This window comes from Anabrus simplex, chromosome 1 (genome assembly GCF_040414725.1).
Source record: "Anabrus simplex isolate iqAnaSimp1 chromosome 1, ASM4041472v1, whole genome shotgun sequence".
Classification (NCBI taxonomy): domain Eukaryota; kingdom Metazoa; phylum Arthropoda; class Insecta; order Orthoptera; family Tettigoniidae; genus Anabrus; species Anabrus simplex.
Window position 1 is genome coordinate 1,706,858,387 of NC_090265.1, and position 16,812 is coordinate 1,706,875,198.

The following is a 16,812-nucleotide window of genomic DNA, read 5'->3' on the forward strand; positions in this document are numbered from 1 at the left end:
CCCTACCATGCATACAGGTTGGCAATGCCATTGTTTTCACCAATAAATACCAACAATTATTCTCATTCCTTGGATACCTACTTCTTTCAGCCTTCAATAAGACATTTTACTAATGAATTTCATTTCAGATTCTCAGCAATTCCATGTAGATATTTTTAAAGTGTTTATAATTACAGTATAATCACTTCAGAAATAAAGCAATATTAACTGAATTCCAATAAATAATATAAAACTAATGTGCAGATTGTTAAATATATTATCACAATTCAATCAAAAATTAACGGTTGAAACATACAAAACACACATATGAACACTGATGAATTTTGCTTCAGAATTATTGTTTGATATTGTGCTTTAGAATATGTGCTGGTTACCACGATGAAAAAAGTATTTTTTTAATCTCTGCTTAAAAACCATTATAACCTATCAGCAGATTTTGTCTGACACAGACTGCTGTAGATAACATACCTGGTTGCACACTTTACTTCTATCATTTCTTTATTTCAGCGTTTACAAAACTTGACTCTACCTTATCTGGTCATAAATATTGTTACAAACTACTTGCCAAGTGCCATACAGGAGAACCTCTTCCGTAAACAGCCTGCATTAACCTTTTGGAGTCCTATGTTCGGACCTAACTTGAAGGTTAGATTTCTTGTAAATTTGCAGGAAAAAATGATTCACATAGTAAGTATTCCTATGTATAGTGCTGACATCTACAAATAGAGTAGAAGTCCGTAATAGTGAGAATTCATAACAGTGAAAAATTTACTCGCTATAGCGGATTATCGTTATACCCAATTTTTATATGAAAGTCGGAAAAATCCCCATACACATTAAAATCGGTATGAAACGGCAATCAGTTTGTTCAAAACTTGCGTTTCCGTGGATGATATCCACAACATGGATTACTTGTTATTTTTCATGGAAGTGTGTGTTTCATTTCATTCTGAAAAAATTATAGTACCGGTACCGTATTTCTCCGAATCCAAGATGAATTCCACTTTTTCCTGCAAAAAATTTAAATCAGGCTCAAAAAGTGCTTTGTAAAATCATATGAATGCATTTTTTGTACAGTACGCATTTTTTAGCTATCTTTGTCTTCACGCTAATGTCAAATATTGGCTTTAGTTAGGCCTATGCCGTATTTTCTTGTGGCTGTACAATTACTCTACATTTCTGAGTGTTTAATAACCATTAACTTAAAATTGGCATCATAATATCGACAAGAACCCGTTGATAATTTTCCGGCAATACCTGTTCCACGTATCTTTACAATACAACTATCCATCATGAAAATGTTCCTGTTGTCTATAAAACTTAATTTTACTAAGCGTCAGGTACAGTAGATGCGTTATTACTCTGCAACTGAGTAGCCGTGGCCTTTCTAAGAATTCAAAGGCTCGCATGTTTTGATGCCATTCTACAGATCTCAGAAATGTTTTTGTAGACGCTAATAGAATGTCATTCTCTCTTCACTATTTCCCGAGATACAGTGATGTTACACACAGGCAATGTACAACTGGTTGTCACGGCTAGCAATGTATAATAAAGAGGCGATCGTTTATTGTCAACGAGTTCTGTGTGTGCATGCACGGGTGAAAAGAAGCAGCATGGCATTAGTTGCTGTTAGGCTGCGAATGCAAGACAACCCTTGATTTTTCGCATGAGATTCTGAGAAAAAACGTCGTCTTGGATTCGGAGAAATACAGTATCACTCCAGAGGCAAACATTTCAGTTTTCTTCTTCAAACGGCATGTCAAATTTTAGCAATCCAAAGTTTAATAATTGCAAGTCTTGGACAATATGGACTCGGAAATAGTATAATTATAATATGGTTTTTAAATCTTTATCATAGTTTTTATAATGTGTGCGACGTAGATAAACTTATATATGTTTGCCAATGTTTCCAGTGTATATCAGCTGATGATGACGCAATATAAAGCGTCGAAACTAGTCCTGATAAAATAAATATACATGCTGTAATTTCATCTTAACAACATTTTTGGTATTGAATAAGGTGGATACGAATTTTAATTTAAAAAATGTATTTTTCATCTCGATGGAAAGCAACAGCTCACTGATGCCAGGACGACAAGGAAACTGAGGAGACTGAACTGTGTGTTCTATGGAATCTGTACTAGAAACTCAGAACTCCACCAGAAAGTTCTTCCGAAAGTACCACACAATGAAAAAATATTGCTACAAGTGTTGTTGACCGACTAACAATGTAACATTTTGAGCAGATTTACTTTTGAAGTATTAATAGTACAAAATCAATATCTGTGTATTTTTCCCATATTCCCCTGATTTTAAACCAGACCTGCATAGCAAGAGAGAGAAACTATAATTAGACTTCAAAGGGTTAACCTCCAAAGTGAATCTGTTGCATTCATAATCATGGAATGGGGTGATTATGAAATTTGCATAATGGTAATAACACTGCACAAGGTAGGAAGACAGGCTTTAGACATCTTTGATATCCTTATGAAGCTTGGCATCAGCGGAAAGTTTGTATATCGAACACTTCGATTAGATGAGGAGTATGACTGACTGTTCTCCTTCGGACTGTTTGAGGTCTGTCAGGATATGAAAACTCACCAATGTTGTTAAACACAGGATTTGCCAATATTCTGAGCAAAAACAAAATGTAATGGCAAGAGAAAGGAATGTTTTGAGATCTACAATGTCCAGGGTGCTAGGAAGTGACTTTGGTCTGAAAGCACTTTGTTGCAACACTGAGCACTTCCTAACAAAACAACTGCAAAAGCAGAGATTGGTCAAATGCTGAGCCTTACTTCAGCAGTACATGCAAAATGGTCATCAGAAAATTCTCTTTACTGATGAGGAAATATTCACAACTGAAGAGCATTTAACCATCAATACGATCGTGTCTATACCCTAGATGCAGTCACAGCTAGTCAGATGCTTTGAAAATCTAGAGAGCTCACCATGCAGCATCACTGATGGTTTGGTGGGTATATTCTTATGGCGACATTTCAGACATTCACTTCTGATGGGGTGAAATTGGAGCTTTCAACAGGAACCTGTTCTAGTACACAAGGCCAAGACCACTCATGAATAGTTGCCAGTAAATGTTCCAGATCTCAATCTTTTGAATGAAAACTTGTGTTAGTGCTTGAGGAAATAGCATGCAAGAAGAGACATCCTAATGCTGACAGCCTGAAAAGAGCCTTGAAGATTGCTGTATCGAATTTTCCCATGTACATCATGCATGATGCAACTGATGTGTAGCCACCAAGATTAAATGTCTATGTTTGAGATAAAGGTGCATATCTTGAACAGTATACCTAATATTCTTAGGATAAATAGTGTTTTTTCATACCTAAAAACTGTACTTCTCATTACCAATATGAACTGCATACATTATTATTATAATATGTAACAGGATATATGGCCAGAATAGGTATAACTCTTCCTCTGGTTCTCTGTCCCCTACAGCTTGGATTCCCCTTATGCCTCAATCACGAGAGCTGAAAATGTGACCACACTCATGACATGAACCCAAATACCTCAACCACTATACTGGTGTATTACACGATTCTGCCAGAATGTCTCGCGCATCAAAATACTTTAAACTCCTGGATTTTAAGCACTCCCCTACATGTTTGCATCATAAGGCTGATTCATATGCAGTTCAAACAATGTGTTCATCACAATGTGGCTTTTATCTTATCTTTTAGGCACTCTTTTGCAATTGTTTCTATCAATTTTTTAACATATCTAAAAATAGCAAGCAAAATTCATTCCCTAAGTCCAGTTACATAAAATAATTCAAAAGCAAATGAAAAACAAATGAGGGGCTCAGGAGTAAATAATAGTAAGGGAGATGGCATATTTAATAGCAATTTGTCAACATTGTGATTCACTTGTGGTTGCTATTAAACATGCGATATCCCTTACCATTATTTACTCATTTACTCGTATTTAATAGCAACCACAAGTGAATCAAAACGCTTTGAAAAGTTTGTGATTGCTATTACCATTATTTACTCCCAAGCCCCCCAAATCTTGTGCAGATCAAATTCAAGCTTTCTTATTCATTATAATCATTCCCAATAAAATTAAGCATTTTCTTTACTCTCATGTACTAGACATGGCAAAATGTGTAATTCTATCATCAATCTTTTATGAAGCTTAACCAAATCTCTCTCCAGTTTCAACATTAAAAAAATTAACTCTCAACATTTGTCCCATCAGTAAAGATATGTTTCCTTATAAATTTGTACTAATGGTATCTAATAACAACAATGAACAGCACCAGTGAAGTATGGTGGTCATTGCTCTTTACAATCCAGCCCTTTTCGTTGTCTCTCCCAGAACATACTTGAAATACATTGTATTCAACTGTTCCAGGAATATAAAAGTGAGAACAGTGTGTGGTCCTAGTCTGGCATAGTATGGTGTAAATCCCTTCCATAATGCAAAGAAACCTTCATTCCTCACTACTTTAGTCAGCACATCGACAGCACCAGTGAATTCTGGTTTTCCATCAATGGTCTTCATGTTTTGTATTCTGAAAAGAAAAGACAAATGTTATTAGTAAAGTTTGTTTTAAAGTGGAAGCCATGTTTGTTTTCGGTTTTGACTTAGTTAACACGTAAAAGTTATCTAGTTTGTGAAAAACCAATTAAAGATTAAGAAATACTTGAAAATAACTGAAAAAGATATTTAATTAAAACCAGAATGACAGAATGAGAGGTAATCTTGACAAAGGGATTAGAGAGAGGTGCCAAAAAATTGTGGTTCTATCAGAATCATTAGTGGAGGCACAGAACTTGATTTACCAGCACGAGGAATAAGCAAGTAAGGTAGGCTAACTGATATCCTTCAAGAAGACACAGTACATAATCAACATCAAAATGGCACCCAGACGAATGACCACAGAGGGGGAAAGGATCCAGAAAGTGGAGATTTAAATACCTAGGAGAATGGCTAGAAAACAATCTGTCAGAAAAAGACGCAATAGTATCGAGGATCAACAAGATGTACTTAGTGTGCAAACTAATCATGAACATCAATCAATGCAAAACCAAGACACTACTAGACAGTGATCCATCCAGAAGCCTTATACACACCTGAATGCCTGAAGGTGACAAAATCAGAATTGATCAAGAAGCTGGAACTAGTGCAAAGGAAGATTCTGAAGAAGATATTGGGACTGCAAAGAACAAAAGGTATAGAAAGAAAAGGAACCAAGAATTGTATCTCAAAATGGAAAAGATTTCTGACTCAATTTAGACACATTTACAGAATGGACCCAGGAAAACTGACCAACCAGATAATGAGGTTCTTTGAGACCAGGAGAACTACAGTATGCTGGCATCATGAGGTAAAAAAGGATCTGGAAGAAACAGGAATACAAGTTATGGAAATTAGCAATGAGGAAGCCTACAAGTCTGGAATTATGACCACCAAGAGTTTCCAAGACTCAAACCATCAGGGACAGAAGAAAGGAAAAATGAAAGAATGAAGGAGTACTCTGTGCAGATGAAAGCCTGGAAATAGCTGGAATGGAATTAGCATGGTCCATAGTTGGCCTAAATGAAAAGAAAGAGAAGGAGAAAATAAGGAACTGAAAAAACATCAGGCTGGAGCAACATTTCAATAAAAACCAGAATCTCAATGATGTAACAGAAGTAAAAAAACAAACCCTTTTTACAAACAAATACCCAAATTATTACAAATATTAAAATTAAAAGAAAATAGCTTTAACAACATTTTAAAACTTTCATCTTCTGCAACTCCCCATACAGCAACAAGTATGACTCCCTCCCAATCTTTCCCTACCAACTCCCCTTCTCCAATTGCACATGAACATAATGCTCCGCCCATCCCTCCTTCCCCTAAACACCTCCTGCCACAGCCTTCACATAGCTACAACACGAGAAGTGCACGCTTAGCGGCAGTTAGTCGGTCCGGCACAGTAAACACAACTAGTCAGCCTCACAAGTGATGAAGGGGTAAGTAGAGCATCAAAAGCAGCCTCCACTACAATAGTTAGTAACATATTCTCAAAACTAAAATACACTTTTCCTTTTGTTGCAGACACTCTAAAACACAATCCTTAAACCAGAAGCAACATCTATATATCAACAAACGTCAAAATAGATAGGTCCCTATTGACTAAGTGTAAACAACAAGGTGCAGCAATCTCAACTGTAGACAAAGAAGAACAAGAATTCAGCTATGAGAGTATTCTTTTATCAAACCAACAATGGTATTGAATAAGAACGCCAGATTCGACAGTTAAATTACAACAACAACACTACCCAGCATGAGTTTTGCGGCAAAGCATCTGATACGTGATTTTAACTAAATAAGGTCTCCTGATTTCAGAAATGTCATTGGTTCTATTGTAACACATCTAGTTTTCGTGTAATTTGCCATTAACTGTCTGAAAATGTGTCATTGCGGCACAGTGCTGCTTTGTGATAACAGCGAATTGGCTGTTTGTGGATTCCTACACGAGGAGCTTAAAGGCTGTACTACTTCATAATGGAAACATTCTACCTTCCATTCCTGTGGCACATTCTGTTTCACTAAAAGAAAATTACAATATAACACAATACAAACTGTTTTAGATAAAATCAAGTATCATGAGCACCGGTGGGATGTGTGTAGTGACTTGTGTGGTATTGTATTAGGACAACAAGCACACTACACTAAATTCCCTTGTTATTTATGTGAATGGGACAGCAGACCTAGGGACAAACACTGGTCTTCACCTTCCTGGCCCAAGAGACAAGTTTTGACACTTGGTGTCAAAAATGTTACAAATGCTTCATTAGTTGATCCACAAAAAATTATTTTGCCACCACTACACATCAAACTGGGAGTCATGAAGCAGTTCATTAAGGCCTTGGACAAAAGTAGCCCCTGTTTCAAGTACATTGCAAGCAAATTTCCAGATTTATCTGATGCAAAAGTCAAGGAAGGCATTTTTAATGGACCACAAATTAGAAAGCTTCTGAAAGACAGAAACTTTATACGGATGATGAATGCCGTGGAACTTGATGCATGGAATTCAGTAAGAGACGTTCTCACCGCTCACCACCCTCTAGGACCCCGGTACCACCTAGGGGTGATGAGGTGAAAAACCTTATCCACCAGGGAGAGAGAAAAAGAGAGAGAGAAAAAAAGGACAGAGAGAGAGAGAGAGAGAGAGATAGAGACCCTGGTGAAAAGGTTGTTAGCGTGTCCGCCCCAAAAAGGGAGTTATAGCGAACACGAGGGAGAAGATGGGCACAAGAAAAATAACACCGAAGTTCAAGCACAATTTAAAAACAAGAAATCATAGAAAAACTTACCGGAAACAGCGGAGGAAGGCGACTAAAAGGCCGTGGAAGTTAATCAGAGGCAGTGCTCCACCGAACGTGGCGAATGAAAACCAGCATTTACATGAAGTTTAAAAAACTTAATGGAAGGGCAAATAGTAAGTAACAAACCAAGTTATTAAGATGATAAAGCCTAAGTTTATTTTTAAAACGTAATGGCAAAATGTAAATAAAATCAACATAAGGTTGAAAAATGGAAAAGGAAATTAACAATAAGTAAAATAAATTAGAATATACCCAGGTGGGGTTTTAAAGAAAATTAATTCATTACTAAATAACAATTAATGAAAAATAAATACTCTTTAACAGATAATAAATGGGGAGCTTTATGAAAACAACAAAGAAGGAAAGGGGTGACCTCCGTACCAAATAAAATGTAATCAGAAAACAACGGAAAACCAATAGACTCTCTTACATAAGTACAACTTGAAATAAAATGTGATCGATCACGGATAGTTATTTAATAAAAAAACTAAGTTAACAATTATTCAATAAACTGGATCTTCAACGCGGTCGTTTCTAATAATTACCAGATTTGAAAACGTTCAGTTTACACCAAGGACAGTTTCCAAGGCAAACAGAATTTTACGTAAAAATACCTCCTCACGCGGGGCAAGGAAATGGTAACACAACATTTAAGGAGGAGAAAAATAAATAAATTAATTTAAACAGTAAACGATACACTCAACCCCGAAATATATATAATACAAGATCCACACAGGCTCAACACGCCAGACAACTCTTAACCCGACAACAACCCACACACGAACCGTTGCCAAGGTAACCACCAAAACAAAAGCAACGCCTCCAAAAACACGGAGGAAAAACAGGCCAGAGAAAATAATTAAATTCACCCAAAAAACCCCAGAAGGGGGAGGGGAGAAGAAAACATACCAAACGAATTAGAAAACAAAACGCAGGAAAGCAAACAGAAAGCCGAAAGAGGTAAGGTTCGGTACCTTGGAGACTGTACCTTGGTTTACAAGGAAAGTTACAATTTAAAATGCCAAAGTAGATCAGTAAAATTTTAAATTAATAATTCCAATTTAGTTCATGGTGAACCTTCCACATTACTGTGATTAGTTGCCGAAACAGTTTTCCAGATTTTCGATACCACACACGCAAATAGGAATAAATTTAACGGCGAAGTCCAAATATTTATTATTATTATTATTATTATTATTATTATTTTTCCAGAAATCTTCGAAAATATCAAAATCCTCTTCAGGACGACGTTTAAAGTGTGCCAAACACTGGTACATACCTTTGGTGATGAAGAAATGAGAAGAATTTTTAACCTGACATTGTTGATGAAGAAAAACAGTCACACCGCCAGCATCCAGACCTCGTTGTGAAGTATCCAGACGAAAAATAAATCTAAAAACATGGTCAGAAAGAATGGCAGGAGGTCTCCAATTAGTTCATCTGGGGCAAATCCCCGTTATCGGGAGATTACGGTGGTTTCCAGCTACTCCACGACTCCATGACGCCGGACACAAAACCACACGAGCTCGCTATCACGGCTGACTCAAGCCAACTGCCTCTCGCGTCGGCAAGCAAGCGAGGAGGAGGCCAGTTTTGCCTGGTAGCAGGTCTGCGCATGCGCAACCAAACAGAGCTAGGAGATACTGCGCGCGGCCTACATTAGTTTAAAACGGTATGTCGAGCAGTCCATTGACACAGATATTCTAGGGCTCACAGGCCAGTTCAAAATGTTTATAAGGGGGAGGCTCACATTATTTAATATCGTCACAGCCCTCCCGCCCCGAATCGACGACAAAACCTCATGCACATGCCATCAATGATGAGGTGGTCACACATACACTAAATTTGGGCGAAGTTGTCCAACAGAAAACGACCACCAAGATTAACTAATTTTAGTTAGGAGTTCACATGACCAGGTTAATAGTCCAAGACACAGTTCCATATCACATAGTTTTTAGAAATAATTGGCGGGTGCGATCAACATCAGTGTCCAGAAATGTTAACCGAGCACTCGGAAAATCACCAGAGTAATGTTTGTCATCAAATAGAGAGCACAATGACCAGGGTTCACCAAAGTTTCAGGTTCACCTAATACACATGTTTTCTATGCATCACACAATGATATAGTTTATGACACATGACGCAGTTCACCTTGAGGTTTGGCAACTCTCACACTAATCACAGATATACTGACCAAAATTAAACCAAAACCACATGATTACAAGTCCACGCATTCAGGTTATTTTCTCAAGCACGGTGGTAAATTAATTTTTTAATGCATGAATACCTTTACAAGTCTCCTATGATATTAAGGGAATGCATGATCTCGAGTTGCAAAAGGGTGACAACAGGGGAAAGAAACGCACAACGGGACCAGGGGAGGACCAAAGAAAGGCGCAATTGGTGAATGAAATCTTCAAAATAAGTGAACCACCAATTTTAGATCAATACAGTTTTGTTACGCTTGATTGAGTCAGGGCCACGGTACACCACTCAAAACACAGCAGTAGGTAGTCAACGAGGTAAGCACCAGTAGGTACACGGAGTATCCATAATACCAGAATGGAACGAGCAACCACACCCATCACCATAGCCAAACAAGACCTCAAACTTCAACACTCGATTCGGTTAGCAATCAAATACCCAGAATTAAAATCACCGCAAAAACAACAACCCATAATCAAGAGCATCGACCATAACATGAGGTGCCATAACCGCAGTGCCAAATAGCAATATTCCACAGAAGTTCAGATCAGAAGCTCTGAGCGAAACAACACCTAGCCCACAAGTACCATCACCACAGTACAACGGCTTACCACCACTAACTAAACATAAATAAATATGACATAGGTCGAGAAGGTTTTCCTCTAGACAAAGATCATTATACAGGCGTACACCAAAGAAAGCAAGTTAAGTCCAAGATATTGAATTTAGTAGATACAGGGCTACGACACAGTGAAGAATCGACCACTAACAGATTCCAAGATCCACTGACAAGAGCATTAGGGCAAAAAAAAAAAATTTCAAATACGGGTTCAACTTCCCACATCAAAATACACCACCTAGTTGAATAAAAGAGAGGACAAGAAACCAAAACGCAATAGATAAATCCAGCTTCAAGAAGTCAGAGTTAGGATATAAAATATGGAAAATCCAAGGCTTAAAAGGGTAAACATGTTTAGAGCAAGGGAAGGATTGACTGGACCTGTTGGAGACTTCTTAAGGTATCCAGATGGAGGGTTCGCGAACAGTCTGTCATCGACAACAAATCAGCCAAGCAACACCAAGCAACCGCACACATCATTAGTCACAAATAAGCAACCTGGAACTAACGGAACAGAAATAGGGATAGAAGAATCACAGGAGGGAACACAATCTGGAATCAGTAACCAACCTACTACACCGAACCTTAAATACAATTAATTTCACAATGGCCAGCCAATCAAATTAAAAGGCAACGTAAAACCTCAGATCGGAAGACCAAAATGGAAAATATCGAGCAATGACGCACACAACGTACACCACCGGATACCCAATAGGGTCTCGGCATTACCCGGTCTACAAATACGTGACTTTCCCATCACACTGTCGCTCTACAGCCAACAGGTACTTTCTCCTATCTACCAGGAGAGCAAGCAAATAAAACATAAGAGGCGGAATACGAGGCGAGTCCATGGAAAATGCTCACAGTAGCATGAAGAAGGCAGTACTCTACAAGAAGACCCCATAATCTACTCGCAGGAAGATTCCAGTACCGACCAAGGGAGCACTACTCCGTCCCATACCAGAGTAGCCAACCCAGAGCACGGTAAGATGACCAACACCAAAGTCAACAGACACAAGAGATCCACTGAGAAAAATGAAACACCATAGAGTGGTAGGTAAAATTAAAAGAGCTTTACTGTTGAAGAAATTACAGACAACGACATCAGACCAATAGGAAATGCATGGAGACAGGGAAAGTAAAACCCGAGCATACCAAACAGACACATTACTGAAGACCAACAAACTAATTCTGAGAGTAGTAGATTCATGTAGAAGAAATGGCCATATCCACAGAACACGGAGGTAAATCAAAGACAGATACTAACACTGCCCATACCAAGGTGCCAACATCACCAACTAATACAACACAAAAGAATAACCCAACCATGACAAACCACACCGGACATGTGTCAGCTCCACAAAGGGATTAAAGGAACACAAACATCCTCAACAACATGCCGTGAAGTTCTCATGCCACCCCAAAATAAATCCCCAAAAATAATCCACGGTACCGTCACAACACAACCACCTTACATATGTCCAAAGCCATCCCAATGAAGGTTCAAAAGGGCATATACCACCCCTCAGGCAGAGGATCATCAACAACAACACAAGACCCTACAAGTAGATATGGTAGGGAATACTTGAACCCACAACTCAAAGGAATTAGATAAGTACCAATAGGTTAACAAAATTTTGACAACGCATATTCTAGGCCTATAATTACCGCGGTAGTGCACGATACCAAAATGGAGAGAATAATCAGGCATAAGAGACACCAAATTACCAAGCAATGTTTACAGCAGGATGAAATCCAAAGCAGTAGTTCAGAAAAGGTCAGTCAGATTAATTAATACACAGCAAGACAAGTTACGAGTAGCAAAACTTGAAGTGCCCCAGACACCAGATAAATATCCTTGAACTAGTTGATAGGTTACACGAGGAAGATGGTTCACGACACACCAGGAATAGTGAAACACGCTCGACCAAAAATCAGGAAGGAAAAAACCAGTTAAAACTATAATAGCTCAGGCACAAGGCCATCCAGTTATCCCAACCTAATACCGGCCAACATGGCCCAACCAACTGATGACTGCCTCACGAGCAGTTGACAGAAAAGACAACTCCAATCACAAACCAAGACCAGACATACATACACATATTCACGGATGGGATGATGAAATGAAAAGACACTCAAGCCAACAACACACAGCACACAGCCAAGGCACAAACACACAAAGCTCGGTAAAGATCGAAGCACATCATATAGGCAGATTCAATATACCAAATTCCACACAAGGATGGGAACACGTCTCTAGTAACAGGTCAAATAAACCAAACATGATCTCACAAGGGTGCATATTTAACGGCACACTAAAAGCCAACTACACTTCAGATAACAGAAACTTGAACCAAATTTGAAGAAATAACAAAGGCAAGTAAGGTTAAGCAATTTCCAAATTAAAAACCAACCAAAGAGAACAGAAACATTACAGGCTTGATAAGTTTCAAAATACCATGATGTTGCCCACTAGATTATCAGATACTAACACCCAAGAACGGTTACTGGCATGGAAACAACAGAGGTTAGCCATAAGTTAGTAGGGGCAAATAACTTTACCCACACAGCACCAATTGAATGAAAGGTACATACAACCATCAACGCCATAACACCAGGTCACAGTTCAAAACCATGAAAGGGCATAACACATCACCGTACACTACAGCACATAACCGTTTACACATATAAGTAGGCATATTTGGACATGCTTAGTGGCCAGGTCAAATTATAATCAGAATCACACACCAGAGTTAACGCAGTAAGAAGGTATTAAATTTAGAAGACCAATAAACGGTTAGCATGTACACCACCGAAGTACCATACAGGAAATATGCTAGAAACGATAATAACATCATTAAGTCTCGGAGCCCAAAGCAAGGCCAGAACAGATAACGCAATAAAATGATCCCAGGACACCCTATGTCACTCTCCAAAAGCAACCGACCCAGCTTCACATAACATAATGATCAGAAAAGCTCTCCACGATTAAACCAGTTTAATTCCCACCGAAATCGCAACCACAGTATGCAGGTAGGCAGCAAAAATACAAGGTTGACAGCCAGTACGCATAATACAGGACATGTACCAGGCGGTAGTACACCAGTAGCCCTGAGTCAACCAAGTCATACTCTATTACAAGTTGTTCAATAATTACAACTTCCACCAACCCAGAATAATTAATTACATGCAGTCACTCACCAAATCCGCCAGGAAAAAGGAAGAAAAATTTACAGGTCACCTCGAAACAGCAAGGCAGAAGCAGAATACACAGCACAGGTACCCAAAGGGTTTCAAAATCATAGTCAGCAAGTAGGTAAGACCATACAGCTCAGCATAAACACAGTTGAAAGCAACAGGGAACTCCAATACACAGGTACATGAAACAAATAACATAGGGAATTACACGAGATCCTTGTATTTCCTTTTACAATAGTTATTGACAACAACACCTTTAGTTTCTTAAGTCTTTGATTTTCATTCACCAACATTCACTACAGCACTGCACCAAGCAAGGGTAGGAGGGGAGGAAAGTTAGGCTGCACAAGGCAGAAACAACAGAGATTAGGCAGCAGAGCAACAACAGTGGAACAACAAACAACCACCGCTCTGATACCACTCTCACCGCTCACCACCCTCTAGGACCCCGGTACCACCTAGGGGTGATGAGGTGAAAAACCTTATCCACCAGGGAGAGAGAAAAAGAGAGAGAGAAAAAAAAGGACAGAGAGAGAGAGAGAGAGAGATAGAGACCCTGGTGAAAAGGTTGTTAGCGTGTCCGCCCCAAAAAGGGAGTTATAGCGAACACGAGGGAGAAGATGGGCACAAGAAAAATAACACCGAAGTTCAAGCACAATTTAAAAACAAGAAATCATAGAAAAACTTACCGGAAACAGCGGAGGAAGACGACTAAAAGGCCGTGGAAGTTAATCAGAGGCAGTGCTCCACCGAACGTGGCGAATGAAAACCAGCATTTACATGAAGTTTAAAAAACTTAATGGAAGGGCAAATAGTAAGTAACAAACCAAGTTATTAAGATGATAAAGCCTAAGTTTATTTTTAAAACGTAATGGCAAAATGTAAATAAAATCAACATAAGGTTGAAAAATGGAAAAGGAAATTAACAATAAGTAAAATAAATTAGAATATACCCAGGTGGGGTTTTAAAGAAAATTAATTCATTACTAAATAACAATTAATGAAAAATAAATACTCTTTAACAGATAATAAATGGGGAGCTTTATGAAAACAACAAAGAAGGAAAGGGGTGACCTCCGTACCAAATAAAATGTAATCAGAAAACAACGGAAAACCAATAGACTCTCTTACATAAGTACAACTTGAAATAAAATGTGATCGATCACGGATAGTTATTTAATAAAAAAACTAAGTTAACAATTATTCAATAAACTGGATCTTCAACGCGGTCGTTTCTAATAATTACCAGATTTGAAAACGTTCAGTTTACACCAAGGACAGTTTCCAAGGCAAACAGAATTTTACGTAAAAATACCTCCTCACGCGGGGCAAGGAAATGGTAACACAACATTTAAGGAGGAGAAAAATAAATAAATTAATTTAAACAGTAAACGATACACTCAACCCCGAAATATATATAATACAAGATCCACACAGGCTCAACACGCCAGACAACTCTTAACCCGACAACAACCCACACACGAACCGTTGCCAAGGTAACCACCAAAACAAAAGCAACGCCTCCAAAAACACGGAGGAAAAACAGGCCAGAGAAAATAATTAAATTCACCCAAAAAACCCCAGAAGGGGGAGGGGAGAAGAAAACATACCAAACGAATTAGAAAACAAAACGCAGGAAAGCAAACAGAAAGCCGAAAGAGGTAAGGTTCGGTACCTTGGAGACTGTACCTTGGTTTACAAGGAAAGTTACAATTTAAAATGCCAAAGTAGATCAGTAAAATTTTAAATTAATAATTCCAATTTAGTTCATGGTGAACCTTCCACATTACTGTGATTAGTTGCCGAAACAGTTTTCCAGATTTTCGATACCACACACGCAAATAGGAATAAATTTAACGGCGAAGTCCAAATATTTATTATTATTATTATTATTATTATTATTTTTCCAGAAATCTTCGAAAATATCAAAATCCTCTTCAGGACGACGTTTAAAGTGTGCCAAACACTGGTACATACCTTTGGTGATGAAGAAATGAGAAGAATTTTTAACCTGACATTGTTGATGAAGAAAAACAGTCACACCGCCAGCATCCAGACCTCGTTGTGAAGTATCCAGACGAAAAATAAATCTAAAAACATGGTCAGAAAGAATGGCAGGAGGTCTCCAATTAGTTCATCTGGGGCAAATCCCCGTTATCGGGAGATTACGGTGGTTTCCAGCTACTCCACGACTCCATGACGCCGGACACAAAACCACACGAGCTCGCTATCACGGCTGACTCAAGCCAACTGCCTCTCGCGTCGGCAAGCAAGCGAGGAGGAGGCCAGTTTTGCCTGGTAGCAGGTCTGCGCATGCGCAACCAAACAGAGCTAGGAGATACTGCGCGCGGCCTACATTAGTTTAAAACGGTATGTCGAGCAGTCCATTGACACAGATATTCTAGGGCTCACAGGCCAGTTCAAAATGTTTATAAGGGGGAGGCTCACATTATTTAATATCGTCACAACGTCATAATGAAGTTGCTAGGAAATGTAAAGGATGAACAATACGAAACAATAGTGAAAACAATGTTGGGTGATATGAAAGACTTGCGTAGAATGAGTCTGAAACTGCACTTCCTTCATTCTCATCTCAATCAATTTCCGGAAAATCTTGGGGCTGTTAATGAAGAGATGGGAGAGAGGTTCCATCAGGACATCAAGGAGGTAGAAAGAAGATACCAGGGGAGGTGGGATGAACAAATGATGGCCGACTACTGTTGGTGTTTGAAAAGAGAAGACAGACTTGGTGCAGTCAGACGCTGGGGAGCCAAGCGTTCATTCCAAGCGGTCATCCAGGACTATTAAAGTTTATTTTGTTTACATTTATGAATTCATAAAGATACTGAGTAAAAATTAAATTGTTTGCTTGTATATCACGTTTAATACATATATTATCATTATAGACTGTTATGCCTTTCAGCGTTCAGTCTGCAAGCCTCTGAGAATTTACTAAACGTCGCCACAATCCTCGATTTGCAACTAGTGTTGTGGCCTCATTTAGTTCCATACCTCTTATCTTTAAATCGTTAGAAACCGAGTCTAACCATCGTCTTGGTCTACCTCTACTTCTCTTACCCTCCACAGCAGAGTACATTATTCTCCTAGGTAACCTATCCTCCTCCTTTCGCCTCACATGACCCCACCACTGAAGCCGGTTTATGCGTACAGCTTCATCCATCGAGTTCATTCCTAAATTAGCCTCTATCTCCTCATTATGAGTACCCTCCTGCCATTGTTCCCACCTGTTTGTACCAGCAATCATTCTTGCTACTTTCATGTCTGTTACTTCTAACTTATGAATAAGATATCCTGAGTCCACCCAGCTTTCGCTCCTGTAAAGCAAAGCTGGTCTGAAAACAGACCGATGGAAATATTGTTTTGTCTGGGAGCTCACTTCCTTCTTACAGAACACTGCTGATCGCAACTGCGAGCTCACTGCATTAG

General features: G+C 38.8%; 1 protein-coding gene across 1 annotated transcript in view; it reads right to left on the reverse strand.

Annotated features, from left to right (window-relative positions):
* Positions 1-1,620: 1,620 nt before the first annotated feature.
* The window catches only part of LOC136858699 (mitochondrial 2-oxoglutarate/malate carrier protein), a 50,796-nt gene continuing 35,604 nt past the window's right edge, over positions 1,621-16,812 (reverse strand). Inside the window, exon 5 of the mRNA XM_067138437.2 lies at positions 1,621-4,537. Within this exon, the coding sequence (XP_066994538.1) occupies positions 4,309-4,537 (229 nt within the window). The 3' untranslated portion in view covers positions 1,621-4,308. The remainder of the gene's footprint in view (positions 4,538-16,812) is intronic.